This window comes from Cinclus cinclus, chromosome 4, assembly GCF_963662255.1.
Source record: "Cinclus cinclus chromosome 4, bCinCin1.1, whole genome shotgun sequence".
In the NCBI taxonomy this organism is placed as follows: domain Eukaryota; kingdom Metazoa; phylum Chordata; class Aves; order Passeriformes; family Cinclidae; genus Cinclus; species Cinclus cinclus.
Genome location: NC_085049.1, coordinates 6,866,853 through 6,885,440, shown reverse-complemented (window position 1 = coordinate 6,885,440; position 18,588 = coordinate 6,866,853). Strand labels below are relative to the sequence as shown.

At 40.8% G+C, this 18,588-nt stretch overlaps 1 protein-coding gene across 1 annotated transcript in view; it reads left to right on the top strand.

Moving 5' to 3' along the window:
• Window positions 1-18,588, top strand: part of GRAMD4 (GRAM domain containing 4) — a 48,723-nt gene that overhangs the window by 9,218 nt on the left and 20,917 nt on the right. Inside the window, exon 3 of the mRNA XM_062491595.1 lies at window positions 12,121-12,241. Within this exon, the coding sequence (XP_062347579.1) occupies window positions 12,121-12,241 (121 nt within the window). The remainder of the gene's footprint in view (window positions 1-12,120; window positions 12,242-18,588) is intronic.

Genomic DNA, 18,588 nt, shown 5'->3' with positions numbered 1-18,588 from the left:
TGCTCAGTTGCTTCCCAAAATAGCCATTTTAGTATTTTGGTTTTGAACTTCAGAGTATGAAGGTTGTTTTTATGTGTTCAAAGCTTGTCAGATATTTTCTAAGGGAAAGAAATAACAAGACTATAGATTCTGTTCAATTCCTTGACTATAATCCAACGACAAGACTTAGATTTTATCTTCAGCATGTTCTCAAGGATTTGTCATTAATTTTCTGTGACTTGTTTTTCACTTGGCAATATTTCTTTGATGTGTTTTCCCCCCGATATGTAGAAGAGGGAGGCCTAATAAAGGAGACTGGGCAGGAATTTATAACAAGCTGCTGTCAACTTCCACCCATAGCTGGAAGAGGTATCATGGTTGGAATATCAAGCAAAATTGAAAGAATTGTTTGACTTGTCTTGTTAGTTTCAGTGATTTACTTGATTTTTATTTAACTGTTTGGTACAGAGTTACCAGGTACTCCTTCCATCCCCAGAGATACATTGCTTAAGCTCCTGTTACACAATTGCTTTTTAAACAAGGTGGGACAGGTGATTTCTCCATGCAATCTAATGTGCAACAGAAAATCTAGGACTTGGAACTGATTTCTGATTTGAAGTAGGATGTGCTTTTTGGATAGGGCTCCCAGGCACTTCCATGGCTGGTGAATTCATTCTCCTTCTTAGTATGTTCTTACAGGAACTAAATGGGGCACACAGATTTCTGAATATTGGTAGTCTTCAGCTTCTTACTGTAATTTCAAAACCTTCTGATCAACTGTTACTTGCAGCTGAATAATTTTTCCTTTGCACAGAGCTTTGTAGTAAATTCCAAGGTGAAGAATAAAGAAGTTCATCCTTTTGTGTAAACTTTGAGCAGATGTTTGGGGGTTCAGGCCAGTGGGGTGGTTCAGCTGGGTGGCTTGAGTCAGCCAGGGATATCTCCAGCTCTTACCTCTTCACCAAAGCCTGATGTTTGCTATAGCTGTAATTACAGAGTTGTCCTGACAAATTGCTTGTATCTCTGTACATAAAAAAACAAGAGCAAGAATCATAAACTTGAGAAATAAGTCAGAAAAAGCTTGTCCCTTATTTTGCCACTTTCCATTCAAAATTTTGGGATGAAATAGGTCACCATGTTTGTCAATTGGAGAGAAGTAGGAGTTCAGTTTTTGCGTATGGCTCCTTAGTTCTTACCTTTCCTTTTTCCTTCTCTTCTGAGTTATTTGGGGATTTTTGATACTAAAAATGCTTCATTATTGTTTTTTTTTTCCTGAGAATGAACTAATGGTGTGCAGAAGAACATTCTTGAAATGTGCAGTTTGTTCACTTCAGTTTGCCCTTGGAGGAAAGCCTGTTCATGATTTTTTAAAAATCCTATTGCTGCAGCAGGTGTTTTTTAGGAAGGCTAGTTGCTCTGCAGCATTTCCATGCTATTTTTAACTATGGAATCCCTTAAAGACACCTTGCTATGATTGTAGTTTTGCATAAACCGTTTGCCACATCCATGTACTCCATTTCCTCCAGCTGGGCATGCAAAAATCAAAGCAACTGCTAGTTAATGAGGGAAATATCTAAAGTTTCATGCATTTGCTTTTTAATGTCCTGTGGTTCTATTTGTTAGCAGCTTGATTCTGACTTTTTTTTTGCCTTTTCTATACTTCTGTTTGTATTGGTGTCATTAGCCAGGAGGTTTAAGGAGCAGAGATTTCCTCTCAGCTGTACATCATGTGTAGTGTACGCATACATTACACAGCTGCAAATCAGTGTGGGTCTGTAATTTGAGGTGCCTGGCTAAAGTTTTTCCCTGAACTGCATTCAACCATTAGTAGGCACAAGCAGTGGGTGCAGTTTGGCTGAGTAGTACCTTCAGTGAAACACATCCCAAACCTAACTTGCAGGGGAAATCCAGAACAAGTAGGTATGGAGACAAGCTCTTGTCTCTGAGGGGAAAGTATCTTCATCTGAGATGTCTGTCTTCTTTAGCAAAGAGGTAATCTAAACTCCCAGAGATGTGAAGATGGGGAGGAATTGCTTAGTGTGTGCAGAGCTGGAAATGCAAATAAAATGTATCTGGAAATGCAAGGGATTTAAGCTGCAGACTGATGGGAGGATGAGGCACGAGGAGAAAGGCATCTTGGATTATGTCTTAAGCAAGATCATCTGATTCTCCCAGCCAAAGAGGCTAAAGTTACTTTTCCTGTCAGTGTGGGAATGGTCTTAATCTCTTTGATCTAATGGTTCGTTCTGAGCCTCGTCATAGGAATGCTGAAAATGTGCCTGTTGGTTTTGTGGTATCAGTGTGGGTTCCTTCAGAAAAAGTCTTGGAACACCAGCTGAAGGAAAAGTGCAAAGGGCTTAGTCTGCTGGGGTTTCTAGTAAGTGTGGTTGGAAAAAGCTTTGTCTTGGAGCTGGGACAATCAGAATAATTTATTTCTGAAGGACATTCTGTTATTATAACCTAGTTTTTAATACAAGTGAACACTGCCTTGGGCTGGGTGAGGACTCAGTTTGGGAAGGCAACCACTGACCCAGGGCAGTTAGATTGATATGCTAATAACAGTAGGGGTTCTAGTGTTTCCCTTTCAAAACCTAGTTGGATCATAACAAAAAATAAAATTGTGCTTGCTTCTCTTGCATTTGAAAGATAAAACAACCAACAAAACCATCTTTCTGCTTTTGCACCTTTTTTGTTTGAAGTAAACACCTTGCTTCCTGTGCCTGCTTATGGAGGGCAGTTTTGGAGGTATCTGTGCCCTTGTCCTGGTGCCACAAGCTGCTTTGTAAGCACACATGCATTCTGTGGTTTACATGAAGTGTTAGCTAATTCTAATTCAAGGATGTTCAAGCCTTTTGCAATGTGGAATTCAGCAGCTCAGGAAAGAGGAATTGGTAGCACCAGCTGAGACTGAGTAAACCAGGTGACTGTCAGAGTAGAGGGTTAGTCATGAACTGGTAAATCAAAGGAACCTCACATGAGGATGAGGAGTACTAGAAGGAAATATAATCCTCTCCCACAAGGGTTTTTGCATTCCACTCCATACAGCAGTCTGTGGCAGTAGAGTCTTTAAGATCTTACCAAATCAGTGGTTTCAGTCATGATGTTTATACCACATGACAAAAGAGGTTGGGATTATGCTGCTTTTCCATTGAAATTTCTGCTCTGGCACACTATTCATCCTTGTGCCTTTTTGAACCATTTATGTGACTAACTCCACAGTATTTTCTTTGGCTCTCACTTTCTGATGCAAATGACCTGATGATTCTTCTTAAGAACAACCTAGCAGAATAGTGAGCTCATGGAAGTGAAGCTCTAGAAAACCATAGATGATTCTCAGGCAGAACTGGCATGTTAGAAAGTGTTAAACCTCAGAGGCCAAGCCTGTACTGACCAGCAAAAGACCTATGCTGAAAAGTCCAGTTCTGTACAGAAATGCTAATACCTCCTCAAACAGTCCCAGTAATTATATGCAACAAATGGTGAAGCTGTGCCAGAGTCCAATTACCAGCTGTGTCAGAATACCTTTGGTGTAATTTCTCCTGATGTGAGGGTACACCAGCTGCAATAGCAGATGTAGAAAAGAGCAGAAGAATAGATGAAGAATAGGTTCACTACATTGTTTTTGTTGTTTTCTTACTGATCTAGCAGCCTGTAATCTGAACCTTAGGTTCAGAAATCTTGAAGCAGAATCTGATGAGTTGATTTACACAGCAGATGAAGACCCCCAGCAAGACAGTAAAGAGCAGCTGCTGTGTGTCTCTCTTTGTGAGAGACCCAAATACCAGCTGTGGGCCATACTGCTTGCTATGAATGGGCCACACTACCCATTCCTTGCTGCACAGTCAACCCTTGGCCAAGGGATCCCACTGCTGCCTCATGGGCTCTGAAATAAAGCGTGCCAATGCTGGTGAGTGCTAAGGGTGCTGCAGCTTACCCATGGTTTCTCACAACCTTTGCTCCTTCCTCTAAAAGTCTTCTCTCTCAGTTTAAAATCCTGGACTCCCTAGCACTAAAAATGTGTCCCTGGGAGATTTACATGTCTGTTTCTAGATTTTAGAGTTCCTCTGATGAAGACTGGTTTGCCTGTGGTGACTGGTAGGAAATTTTGAATGTTTATCCTGGGCACCCAGAGATGACACAGTAAAAATATGTGAGTCCAGGCTTTGCTATAGAGCTGTCTCTTCACCAGAGTGCTCTCACTTGCTTACTAACAAATTCTAAAAGTTTTCTAGGTCTGACTTCTGAACTGGGAGACTTCTCAAAAACTACAGGAAGTTTCATAAGATGTGTAGGAAAAGTTTTGCTTACACCCAAAGATACGTATATAAGATACTGTGTATGTTGAGTTCATTTCTAGGTTTCCTGGGCAAAACAAAAACCCTCCAAAGCTCCAGCTTTGTTTTCCTGGAAACACTACTGGAAGTGGCATTTGTGAGCAGTGCAGAGCATTTGTCTGGGGGTCAAGAGGCCTCAATACAGACTAATGAGCATTCAGATCTCCATTTCTCATCTCCAAGGACTCTGCTCTTACTGGTGGAGGGGATAGGTTGGGCTTTTGCTCACTCTCAACTTGGTTTCCAAGAGCATGAGGTTCCTGTGACCAGGGGAGAGGGAAAGGATGTGACTCCATCCCAGTGCAGCAGCAGGTTTGAGTCCTGAGCTAATCCTTGTTCTGAGCCTGGCTTGTGCAATCTGTCTCTGTCATTGTACAAAGCATGTAGGTGATGATGTAGGTGATGATGCTGTATATGAAGATGCCCAAATGCTGGAGGATCTGGTGTTGTCACTGCCTTTTCATGAGACTGATGAGCCAAAATGCAGCACAGTGCTCAGAGTGATGTATTGTTTGAGCTCCTCCAGAGCCTTGAACAGATACCACCTACACACTGTGCTATGTACCTGGGCTGTGCCTGTCTCTGCTTTTTTTTGTGCGTGTCCAGCTTGGCTTTGTGAATTGCAGAGAGGGTGTGAAAACCCAGGCAGGGCAATAGTCAGCACTGTTGTGCCTCTGCCTTTTGTATAACTGGGACAGAGATTTTGGGAGCGCCACGTGGAACCTGCATTTCCCTGCTCAGCTTAGTAGCACAAAAGCCTTGGAAGAGCTTGCTGCTATTCCTAAGCCAGACGTTATTTCAGCATTTATAGACTGTTTCACTTCTGCCAAAACCCCAGAGTGAAAACTATTCCTGCAATAATGACAACATTTTTGCAACTCTGTTTATTTTAGGTGGGTTTTGCAACACTTCTGGCATTTTTATTCTCTGAAATTTCTGAAAATTCATAGAGCAGCAGTATTTTTCATGACTTTTAAGCTGACCTTTTAAGTGTATCTAGCAATAAAAACCTTTCCACTTCATGTTTTGAGAAGTGGGTCTGTCTCAGAAAGCTATATTTTTAGGAAGTGTAATTTAAAATCCTTCCCTAATGAAGGGGAAATGATCCAGGTCTGTGTCTATTACAACACGATAAAGCTCCCCTGAAACCACTAAATGTAAATGTAGTTACTAATTGGTAGTTAGCATAAATATTTTGTACAAACCTTAGCAATGGCATCTTAGTTCTTTCTAACCTCGCCCACTCCAAGTAGGATATAGCAGGAATGGTGAGAGAGGAGGCTGGAACAGTTTGCATGGAGGAAGGAGGCTTAGTCAAATATGATGTGTTCTTTAAATCAGTCTTCCTCATCATATGAAAGAGAACACAGTTTATATGAAACTCTTGCTGTTCAGGTGAGGCGAATAGTACCAGTGAATATTAACTGACTGAGAGAGGATGATGGTTCAGACTTGGCCTTCCTTCCTTCCACTGTCTCTGGATCAGAGTTGGCTTATTTCCTACCAGCAGAGCAGGAGCCCACGCTGCTCCCTGCCCTGTAGGCGTATGCAAAGAGGCTCAAAAACTGGTCCTCCAAAGCTCTGCTTAGTGTAGGTACTGGGGCAGGAGAAGCACAAAGGAATGATGGAAACAAAACAAAGCAAAAAACAATTGTTTAAGTGCCAAACCTGTGTTAAAGCTTTTAAAGGGAAATTGGTATTATTAGTTCTGGTTATGGCAGGTCACTTCTTTGTTTCGATGTGTGCAGACTTAGCTGGAGAAGGGTGATATTGAAAATGTGGGGTTTATCCATTTCACTTCTCCACTGTACCAAAATACCTATTTAAAACAAGGCAGAGAGGAGGAAAGGATGTGCACTCAGTAAAGATACTTAATCTTTAATGATTCTGTCTGCCTTTTGGCTTTTTAATGACACCAGTATTCTTATTAGAAGATCTTTTTTGTTATGTTTTCTGTATGAAAGATTCATGCGAACAAGCAAGAGGCCTGATTACAAGGGAAAGCCATTAAATTGACAAATCAAGATGTTCACAAACACTAAAGAAAGAAAAGAAAACAGAAGAGTTGTCCAACTCTGGAAGAGCTATAGAGAACAACAGTTCTGGTATCCATTTTGAGAAAGGACATTTTTTCGTTTTTCCTTCATAAAATCTTCAGAGTAATTCTCTGTAGCAGTGAGCTTTGTGATTCCCAAGTGAAATGGGCAAGTCCAAGCATGAAAGACAACGGGACCTTAAGAGGTGACTTAAAGAAAAAAAGGACAGTTAATGGAGCTGCTAGTGTGATGGCTTAAATAAACACTTTACCAAGCATCTGGCATGCAAAGAAGTAGGGTATCTCACAGTGTCTGGGATCAAAAGGTAGTATTTTGTTTGAAATTTTTTGGGTAGATTTATGACAAGTTTTTTGGCAATCTCCATGGTTCTCAAGTCACTGATGGAAAAAAACTTACGCCCTGGAGAAGGGAAATCATGGATTAGAAGAACAGGTGACAAATAATGCACAATTAAGCTGTATCTAGTTATATCTGTGAATTGTGAATGTGTTTTCAGACAAGTATGTGAATTGCAGAATAACTCTAGTCAGGACAGAAGCAAGTTAGGGAGTTCCATTGCAGGTTCTTCTTCCATGACTGCTTGTTGGTCAGACAATGTTCTTTGTTTGTCTTTGGTTTATCATAAGTGATGGAGCCATTCCATGTCTTTCACAGCACTGCCATTTGCTGCTGGTTTTTAAGGGGAAGTCTAAAAGCTCTTCAGTGGCTATGATGATAAAAATAGATCTGTTTTCAGACTCCTGACATGTTGTTAGTAGTGCCATAGTCGGTTTACCTGGGACAAAGTGAACATATTATCTTTCTGTAAGAATTGGGAGTCTGGTAAGAGTGAAAGCCACCTGCCCTGGAGACAAGTGTCCTAGTGTCTGGCTCCATCAGCACAACTGGTGAGACCCAGATTGAAAGTGTATAGTTAGGATTTAGTGTGTTTAGTAACAATTAAATAACATACTTGAACTCCAGTAGTGTTCAAAGGGTTGTAAGGAGATTTACCACGATTAACATAGATATAGAAGGGTTATTTTTGTCCTGTTAAGTACTGGTGTTTCCCCGTGTAAATATGATAGGGTTGCACACGTGCTATTTGCCATTTCTAGTTTTTCACTCAGTTTCCTTAGACTTAACACCAAACTGAGTTCAGGTAGCTAGAAACGGTGACTGGTGGTCTCTAGCTCTGCTCTCAAAGAAATTTTTGGTCACTTTGTCCCAGAGGGGGATTTTGCAACATACCTGTATGTCTAAGAAGAAATGGTATTATATAAAACAGCTCGGAGGAGGCTCCCTGATCTACCTCCAATCCTGGGATTAAGGGAAACATCCGCTTTACCACACAAACTGTTTTGAATTAGAAATCCTACCTTCTGCCACACCTTCTAGCCTGATGTGTCATCCTTCTTTTCTAAATACTTCTTTTCTCACATTCTGTTCAGTCTCACCAGAGCTAAATGCTTGGGTGTCTAAGTGCTTTTTGTCAGAATATTTCTTACAGGCAAGTTTTCTGAGGAGCAAATGGAAAGTTTTCATTTGTTGTAGTGGCTGATGCTGTAAGATAGTGGAACAAAACTGCTGTCTTAGCAGTTGCATGGTATCAGCTAAGATTTTTGAAATGTTAAGTCTTTCAATTTTCAGTTGTCAAATCTGACCGTTCCATTGCATCTCACAGAGGATAAAATGTTATAGGAAAAGTGAAATGGGTAAGTTTTTTGGTAACCTGTGAGATACATCACTGATGATGGTCTTTACTATGGGGTCAGTTCTCCTAGGGTTTACATTGCAATAGTAAGTGCAATAATTACTGACATTGAAACACCACTGTTGCCTCATCTTACAGACTTTTATAGCTTGTTTTAAAAGAGCAATAGCATCCAGATATTGTCCTGCTTTTTTGCAAAAGTTGACTTTGCTAGAGAGCTTCTAAAGCATTTTTTTCAGGGTAACACCTGCTGTCACAACCTAAATGGCTACCCACCATGTAAGTATTTAGATGTCGTGTGTGACTGAGTTCATAGGCTTCTAAGACTCAAGGGCATGGAGGTTTTTTACTCTAAATTCTCTACTTTATTACAAATTGCCCCAAAAATAATGGCTAGCAACTACACCTATGATTTATATCTCAAATATATATATACACCCACATAAATATACATTGAGCTGTTACAAATTTTTATAATAATCAGTAGTATGGCAGCAACCAAGTAGGTGTATACTGTTACAGGCTGCTACAAACTTTTCACTAATGAAGCAAACTTTCCATTAACACCCCAGAAAATGTAATTATGATGGATTGTTTACGTGCACATATGCAAAAGTTTACATTAATAGATGTCAGAATGAGCCAAACCGTCCCAGATGTGGGAGGACAAACCATGTGGTGAGGAACCACAATCTCCTAGGAAGTTTGTGTGAAGAGTTCATCCTGTTTAGGAGAGGAAAAGGATGTGCAGCATGCAAAGTTCTTGGTAGGAGAAGTTTTGTTTTGGATGAAAATTAAGTCATATCAGAGAGAAATCAGGAAGTGTAGGACACTACTGTTTCAGCAGCCAATAGATGCTGTTAATTTCTGTATTTCACCCAGAAGAGCCAACAGATACTGTTTTCCCTTCTCTCAGTTCAATTACTATTTTTCTAGACTGTTTTCTTCTTCTTGCAGATACAAGAGCCAGTGGCAGTTACCAAGTCTTACTTTCTCAGGATGTTTTCCATTTTCAGACTATTTTTCACCTTTCCAGATGATAAGTGTCTGTTGTGGTTCCTTGTTTTAGTGCTTATCAATGGTATCTCAGGTTTCTAGGTACCAGACTATGCATTTCAGAGAGGCCAGCTGCACTTCCTAACAATGGTTCCCAGGCCTTGTTCCCAGGCTTGCCAACATTTTCTCTGTTAGTGTTTCAGCAGACACTTTCTTGTTTCAGTAATTTCCCCCCTCTAACCAGGCCACCTTTATGGCTGCTCACTTCACCTGAATGTCCAGCACTGAGACATGCACTGAGCCTCTAGCAATATTTTAATGTTTCTTGCCCTGGGGAAGATAGTGAGCTGTGATGGCTATGCCTGGGAAGGAAATTATGGAAACTGATAAACCTGGAAGCTTGCAGTGTGTTCAGAGTGGGGGGGATGTTTGAATTTTGACTGACTGAAGATGAAATCTGAGGCACCCTCCATTCTCATCATCAAGGAAGGTAAAACTCAGTAGATAGATACCGTGGTGAAATGTTCTTGTGGATTCTTCTCAGGGGTCTGTGACCTCTGCTCTTTGTAGCCAGCTTCACTTGTTCTGCAGGTGGACTCTTCAGGGATAGAGAAATCTGCTTTAAAAGTGTACATCAATTTGGCCAAATAGTAGATTATTTCAGGGGAGAAAGCAAGGAAGAACTTTCCCCCCCTTCCCCTCCCTTCTGTTGCTTAGCAGACTTAAGAGTATTTAACTAACTGAACACGGAGGTTTTGCAGTGCCAGACCACACTGCTGCCAAAATAGCAACAAATACTGCTTTAAGGACTTGATGGGGTGGATTTGAATTGCAGTCATGTATGGGAAAGTTAGGAAATGCTCTGAAATGTGAAGCTATGACAGTCCTTAAGGATTGGATGTTGTATTTATTTTTTGGTTTGTTTACAGAAGTTCTGCCTCTTTCACTGTGTACCCTTTAACTCAGCCTCTTTCCATAAAGAATATTTGGCACTGTTTGTCCTCTTTGGAGGACAAGAGGTAAAATTTCTGGACGTTTTGTTTTGGTTTTAGTAGTACAAGATGTAGCACAATCAGAACAACTGGAATTAAGGAAGCTGGAAGATCTGACTTTCAAGGACATTGAGGTTAATTTATAATGTGTGTGGTTTTCTTATGTACACAAAATGCATAGTCATTTCCTCTTTAATAAAACAAAAAATGTGTAATGAAAATTTTTTTCCCTTTAATGGTCTTGAGAAGATAACATCTCTATCAAGCTTTGGAACTTTCTGTGATATCTTCATGATATTGCACAAGCTCCAGTACATTTGAAGTGCAACAGATGTTTCTCCTCAGCTGTGTGCAGGCTCTTGTTCTGGAACAAGGCAAGTCCTTGAAAGTAGGGTAAATTATAAATCTGGTTTTCTTGTTATGTTTAAAATTCCTTGTGGATACATAATAAGGAGCAGCTCCATGTAGAAGTAGCAGCTCCATGTAGCCACATCTTTCCATTTATTTACAGGAAAGACAATACCTACTGCAACAGTGACCTTTCCCTACCCCACCCTTGGGGATTTTCAGTTTTAGTTGCTGGAGGATAATGTGGTTTCTGTGCTCGAGCTCTTCCCAGGGTCACTAACTGTCTCTCAGTGGGGAGATGGATAAATAACAGCACTCCCTTCTCTTTAATGGAGTTCATCCTGTAGTGGAAGCCATTGTGTTGGCCCCTTGATTCATGTGTCTTCTTCCCATCTCTCCTAATTCTGTGCTCTAAAGCTCTTACTGCTGCAGGAGTACAATCTGCCACCAGCAGATGAAGTGATGGGGCACAGTGCACCAGGGCTTCCTGCAGGGCACGGAGAGCGCATCAGTTCCCCTGGACATCTGCACTATGGCTTCAGAGCTTCTCCAGAAGCATGGTGATTGGAGTCAGAGAGGCTCAGATATCAAAATTCTCTGATTATCAAAGATCTAGAGGGCAATATGCAAAAAGAAACAAAAGACATTGTGTAAAGACCCTCTGGAGGTTATAACAGTATGCCAATCTGTAAAACAATGTAAAAACCTTGAACCCCCTGTGTTTGTGGTGATAGTGGAAGTAGCAAGTAGTTTCTGTTCTGATTTGTTGTAAACTTGAAATACACCTGCTGTTCTACTGTTGATTGTTATGATTGAGCTTGAAAACCAGCCCAGAGAACAAAATGTTCTAAAAAGGCAAAAAAGAGAGAGAGATTCCCAATCTTATTTTTGCCATGTCTCATGTACGCCTGTCTGGGGAAAGTTCTCAGTAACAGTGACCCCATTTTAACTCTAGAGTAAAATAAGGTCATGAGCAAGGACACTGACAAAAAAGCAAGGCTAATTAGCCACAAAAAAAGCCTTATGCATACTTGTTACTAATTTCTTGTGAAGAACATTGTGAGAGTGTATGTGTGTTTGTAGAAGTAAATATGTGAGTATATATATATGTGTGTGTATAATTATTACATGGAAGTTAGTAGGGTACAGAATAACCTTGGAAAAGTGTAAGAATTTTAACTTAGTTTCTTGTTTTACAGCCCTTTCTTAAAATTTAAGTTGCTGAGGCTCATAGAAGGACCATCTGACTTGGTGCCAGAAATTGATGGGCATGGGTTTATATGGCATCATATAACTTCTGAGTTGATGGTTTTGTGTTTTCCCACCCACAGACATGAGGGAAGGAAACTTTTTTTATGACCACTGGATTTAGCAATAGACAGCCTTTCCTGCTGATTATTTCTTTGGGTAATGAAGTGCATGTCATGTTTAAGTAAAGATAGCTTGTACCAAGGGCTTATTTTGCATCTTGAGAAGAAAACTTTATATATTGTTTTCCTCCTTGCTTAACAATTGTAATGAAACATTTCTCATTTGATACAGCTGTGTGCTTTTTATGAAGTCTGTCTAGCCCTTGAATACTTGTTTTTTTCTGGTGAACGTATTTGGTATAGCACAGCTAAAAAAAATCCCCCCCACCTAATCTGTCATAATTAGACTTGAAATTTCTTATAGAAATACTTCAGAGTAACTAAATCTTTGTCCTCTTCTTTAATTAACAGAGGAGGAGCTCAGGAAGCTGAGAGAAGAAACAAACGCTGAAACGTTAAGGCAGGAGCTAGAAAAGGAACGGCAGAGGAGATTAGAACTAGAACAAAGAGTCAATGAAGTACTTAAAGCAAGGTAAGAGAAACACCTTCACTGTAAAGCTGAAAGCTGAGATCTCTCACTGTCTCTGGGAGGTGCTGGTAAAAGCATATGTTTCCAGCCGAGATGGTCTTAAAATAAATTTGTAGTTCACAGAGAGTGCAGCTGTCTGTGTTGTCCTGTAAAACTACATAATTAACATCCATGTACATACAAGTTACTTGGCCATACATATTGCTGTAGCTACAGAAGTGCCATGCCACTTTCTATTCTTCATTTCATCTCTTCTGATGCCCTCCCTTTGGGATCTTGCCTACCTGGAACTACTGAATGCCAGAGCCTTTGCCATGCCATTGTACGTGCTTATCCTTCTCAAAACCTGTGCCTTCTCCAGACTGCCCAGTCTGTGTTACTCTTATTCTAGCAGCAGCAAGGATGTCCCAGTACCACAGCAAAGCCCTAAATACATGTGAGTAACTGGAGTTTGAGCCTTCCTTGCCACTGCAATGACAGATAGAAACACCTCCCCATGTCCCTAGGTCCTTTCAGCCTCAAGGACATCTATCTTGATGATGCAAAGCATTGCATTTGATGTTGTCTCCTTACTCTGCTTAGCTACATAGATCTTAAGACCATAGCACTTACTTGGGGGCCTGGTTGTTTTGGAACCCTTGTGTACATAGCTGCCTGTTTTATCTTCCCCAGCAGTAGCTGAGATTACTCTGTTGAGCAGCAGGGTCTGTGGCTCACCACCAAGTGCTGTCATCAGTAGATAGTGCAGGCTGAGCTGGTGATCACATGCTAAGCACTGCCTGTTACTTAGAGGTGACAAGCAAGAGCAGACAGGCAAAACGTTTTGCTTGGATGTGTGGTTTCCCAATGCCATGCAAACTCTTCCCAGCCTCCCACTTTCTTCTATACTCACGTGTAAAAATACCTTTCTGCTCAAGCTAGCAGTCCACCTCCACTGGTGGCAATGAAAATAGGAGCTATTTATAGGCAAAATATGGGCCCAGTTTCTTTCTGTTGTCTACCTCCTGCTCCTCTGGAATTACAGAATTATTTAGTTTGGAAAAGACCTTTAAGATTGTCAAGTCCAACCATTAGCCCAGCACTGCCTAGGCCACCACTAAACCATGTAGTCAAGGGCCACATCTACAGGTCTCTTAAATACCTCTAGGGATGGTGTCTCAACCACTTCCCTTGGTAGCCTGTTCAAGTGCTTGAGAACCCTTCTGGTAAAAGAATTTTTCCTAATACCAAGTCTAAAACTTCTTGGTGCAACTTGAAGTAATTTCTTCTTGTCCTATAGTTTGTTACCTGGGAGAAGAGGCTGACCCCCATCTGGCTACAGCCCACTTTCAGGCAGTTGTAGACTGCAGTGAGATCTCCCCTGAGCCTCCCTTTTTCCAGGCTAAACACCCCCTGTTCCCTCAAACACTCATTGGAAGCATACACACATACTTTATTTATGGTGTCAGAAGCTGCATTGCTGTCTTTCACTTCCATCTCTGTTTGCAGACCTGTTATCCATGAATTTATTTGACACTATTAATTGCTGGAGTTATCTTCCACTGGCAGCTATGGAGACAATATATTACAGAAGTCCTGTCTTAACTCTAAAGAATCATTTTATTTGCTTTCCTTTATAACAGATTTTATAATGGTTTCAAAAAGTGCCCCATAGCTACAGAATTGAAAGATTTGGTGAATTACTGTTCAGCATTCAGTTTATTTGCCATCCTTAATGAGTCCTTTCTTCTCTTACATTCTCTCCTAACTAAAGAGTTCCAGCTTTTCCACTGTCTCTTTAAGAGTACTTCATCCCTTTCACCAATTCAGTTGCCGTTCTTTAACTATTTTAAGACTTTGAACAGTGTTCAGAGTGTTGGTGCACCAAGGCTTTAGATAAAAGATAGATTAGGCCTTCCTCTTATTCTCAGTACCCACTACAGTGGGATTTTTTTAGGTGGTATTTCACAGTGATCGTTTTCCAAAATGACTGGTTGGTCTGTGTGAAGTCTGGACCTGTGCTGCCAAGTCAGCTCAGAAGGGGCTCTCAGAGGTCCTTGTGGAAGAGTCTGGTTCCCAAAGCCAGCACCACAACTGTGCAGTAGAAAGGTGGCCCAGACTGCTCTGATCTGGACTATTTTTGAGTGACATTTTAAAGTTGCTCTTACGGCTGGGAGGTGAGAGTGCGTTTTTATTGCCTGTGCTGGTTGGTCTGGCTGTGTACCTAGGCTGGTGTTGCCTGATAGACAGTTGAAGAGGAGAAATCTGTTGCATGCTGAGAGTATCTGCTAGCACAGTGACAGCTGTACAGAGCAGTGAGCATCGTTTCCTGCTGTTGGTGATGAAACTGATGCTTAAGGAAAGGATACTTCCTTGCCTGTGACTTGCTGCCTTGAAGAAGTTGCTTGAGATGCAAATTCCACGTGCTTTAGTGCTGGCACAGACCTTCAGTTTTGTCCCGAGGGCAGCTATGCCTGGACTCCAGGTCATGCACAGGGAAGGGGGAAGACATCTCATGGCTGGAGTCCTGGAGGAGGATGAGGAGCTGTCTTCTTCTGCAAGAAGGTGCTCATCATCCTACTCCGTTTCAGAACAATAATAAGGCTGACAGAGTCTGATCTGGCCTACTGCAGCCTATGAGTACAGGTTTTAGAGAGAAAATAGATGGAAGGTCTTTGTTTATCAGTGTTTGTGTCAACATCTGTGCCTTGTTGGATTGGGGACAACAGCAAATCTCCAGCAGGAGTGACATTGCTAAATTAAGGTAGGATGACATGGCTTCCTGAGTGCCATTTAGATATCCTAAGGATTACATTAGTCCTGTCAGTTTGGGTATTGCACTTGGGGATTATGTTCAGCCAATTATCCTCTCTACCCAAGTGTTTAACTGGTCTTGCTACTGTTTCAACCTTTTTATGACAGGCAGGATGCATAAGGTGACAACAAATACAGATTTTGAAATATAGTCAAAATAAGTAAAAATAAAACTTTGAAAATTTTTCAGTTTCTACCCAGGAGGAGAAAAATTTGTTTGCCTATGATTTTTCCTTAACTTGTGTGAAATTCTTCACTGCTTACTGTATTTTGCACTTCACTGTGGACATTTTAAAATGCTTTTGTTAGTCAAATATGTAATAGGCCATATTTATGCCTGATGGAAATCTAATTTTATTAAGCAAACTAGCTTCAGACAGTTCTGTCTGCTTATATCAAATTTACCCTGCTTCTAAGGTAATTGTTTGCAGTTTTAAAATAGATATTCATATGTCCCCTGGTAGGGGAGGGAGCAGCTTTATGGTACTTAGTTGAAGCCTGGGGTTTGCATGTACTGTTCTTTTTGCATTAGTACACTGCTAATGAAAACCAAATTATGCTGGTTAAGAAAAAATATATAAGAAAATTATATATTTATATTATATAAATAAAATTCTTATAAGAAAAGTTATTGTAAAAGTTGCAGTATTCAAAAGTATTTGTGATGCATATCAGTACATGTTGTAATATAAAACGTGATGCAAAATGTTTGCCAAGGAGAAAACAAGTTCACAATCTAAATTTTTGTTTTTTCTAGTGAAGATCATGGGTTCCCTTCGTGGGGGTCACAGTTGTGCTCAGGGAAGAGGGTGGAGTGGAAGAAGAGGATTTTTGGTGCTTTTGTTTGTCATGGTGTTCATTGTTTGTATATCTGATTAATCAGAAATATAGTGGCTTCAGCTAAAGTTTTCCACAGATACAGTCAGAACATCCCAGCATTTGGTATGGCAGCTGAAGCTTATGACATTTTGCAAGCAGAATGATGCATAAATAATCTGGAATAGTTTGTATGAGCTGTTACTGCCATATTTTGCAAATTGTGAACTACAATCATGCAGAAAAGAAAAATAACAAAAAGTTTTGCAACAGCACTTAGCAGCAGCCTGTGGCACACCTTGTTATTAGTATGATTGTGAACTATTTTTACAAGGACCAAATAGACATTGCTTCTATAAATCACTGTTCCTTCATTGTGGATGAGAACAGCAAGTGCTTCTGAAATGTTTGGTGTATTTTAATGGGGAGGAGATGGAAAACAGGAAAATTATTTAACTTGGTTTTTTAACAGCTCTTCAGGGTAAGAGGCCATGCATACCTGAAAGATATGTTTTTAAACTAGGCTAAGAAAATACCTGCTTATACTTGTGTATTTGAGGTTGGAATGTGGTTTTGGTGGAAGTGCACACATATTCAGGTTGCTTTGAGCAATAGGAAAGGTGTTAACAGCCTTGAATGTCTTCTACAACAGTGGTTGAAAAACTGGCGGTGGGTTACTTGAACTCAGAGTTAGCCTTTGGGAAAATTGCTTTGAATATGTCTGAGAACATCATGGCACTGACTGTACCTGTTGTATCCAGCAGCTCTGATTTGCATCCAGTTTTTTGGGGGATTCTCTGAATCAACAGGCATCTCAACTTGCCTAAAATGCACAAGGAAAAATTATTTTTTTAAGGGAAATGGCCTTCAGTGTCAAGATTCCCTTAACTTTTGTGTTATACTTGCAAATAAATAAATGACACTTGGGTGCTGTTCCATGGGGCAGCACTGAATGGACACTACATCAGAGTGTGCTGGTTGCTTTTGATTGGTACCTGTGTCCTGGTCATGAGCAGCTCTAATATTCATTAATATTGACGCTTCCCTGACCTCACTATATTAAAAAAGAGAGAGAGAGAAAAAAACAAAAAAAGGCAGTTTGTGTTTGTTGTCTCCCATGTCTGAGATTGCTCTTACCTGTTTCAAACAGCCTGTGCTTTAATTGGCTTCAGTCTCCAGTTGCATGAAGATGACCTAGTTTCATGTTGAGGATGTGTTGGTGTTGCCAGTTACACCCTTTTTCTGGGTGGAAAGTGTGGTCCAAGAGGAATTAATGCAGCTTGTTTTCTTAGGTTCAGGCTGCAGCTAGGAAGCCCACATAGGAACACAGCATTATTCTGGGGACTGTTTGTTTTTCAGCCTTTTAAATAATCTCTGGCATGAACAGTGGTTCAGAAACTTAGAAAGATAATTTCTTCCCTCCGTCAGTGGTCTTGATGAACTGGATGGTTCAACATGACCTGGTTTTGGAATTGAACTTCCCAGCAGGTGTGCAAGCCCAAACAATGAATTCTGAGCTTCCTGTCCCGGATCTGTCTGAAGTGGCTAATTATAACCTGATTCACAGGTGCAGTAATGAGCTGTCATTAACCTGATGATTCGTAAAGGTCACGTTCTTCACGGGGAAGAAGTAACAGGCAGATGGCAAGTAAGACATTGCCAAAGAAATGAAACAAAAACACCAAGAAGGGCCAAAGCCAGCTGTCATGTGCTCCTGATGGAGCCCAGTAAGGCTACTGTACAGAACTACTTCTTGATGAGAATTTCTTGATTTTTTTTTTGCCTAAGAAACATGGGGAGTAATGATGCTGTGCTGCTTCTGAAAATATATCCCAGCATGTCAAAGGAAGACCCAGCCTGAAGACTGACAACTGGCAGTGGTGGGATCTCGTCTTGGCTCTGTCACAGGAGTTGTTCTGGTGTGACACCACTCCAGCCAGTGCCTCCACTCAGCAGGAATGGGTTGAGTAACTGGCTCCTGCCTGCTTGTGAATGACCACCTCCTTTCCATCTGTCTTCAGCTTCAATGAAACTCAGTTCCAACGGCAGATTTCAGATGAAAATGCTCAACTATATGGTGTAGCTATCTGATGTGTGGCTGATAGAGGAAAAAAAGACACTGCTGTCTAATAGTTGGTGCAAATTTGATCATGTTTATTGCTGTCTGTCTTTTGAGAGCTGGAAATGGAGGAGATGCAAGAGTGGGGGAGACGAAGCAAAGATAGGAGGAGTTTTTAGGTGAGGAACCCGTGGTTATATATAGAAACTGGGGGAAAATGGCACAGGAACCAACGTTAGAGTTTAGCTGAAGAAAATAAACTGATGGCATTTCAGGTGGCTTTTGAAAGGAAGAGTTGCTGCAGATGTAGAAGCCATGGGGAGAAGTCCTGACGTGTCATGAAAGCAAGTGTCTTTCAAGGCTTAAAACATTGAATTCAGTTCATCAGCACCAATAAATGTCAAGCTGTAATTCATAAATCAGTAAATTACTTCCACACGTTCTTTTTAGAAATGAACAAGGATATGGAAAGCTCATTAAGGATGGGGAGTGCTTAGGAATGGAGGGAGGTAACAGGTTCTATAGTTTCTCCCTCATATTCCATCGATGTATGGTAATATTGAGACAGCACACATTAGTAATGACCCTTTCCATGTGCAGACAGTACCGTGACATCTTTTCTTAATGTCCTTTCTAGAGGAACAGCAGGAGGGAGGGCTGTATACCCATCTGTATTGCTGCA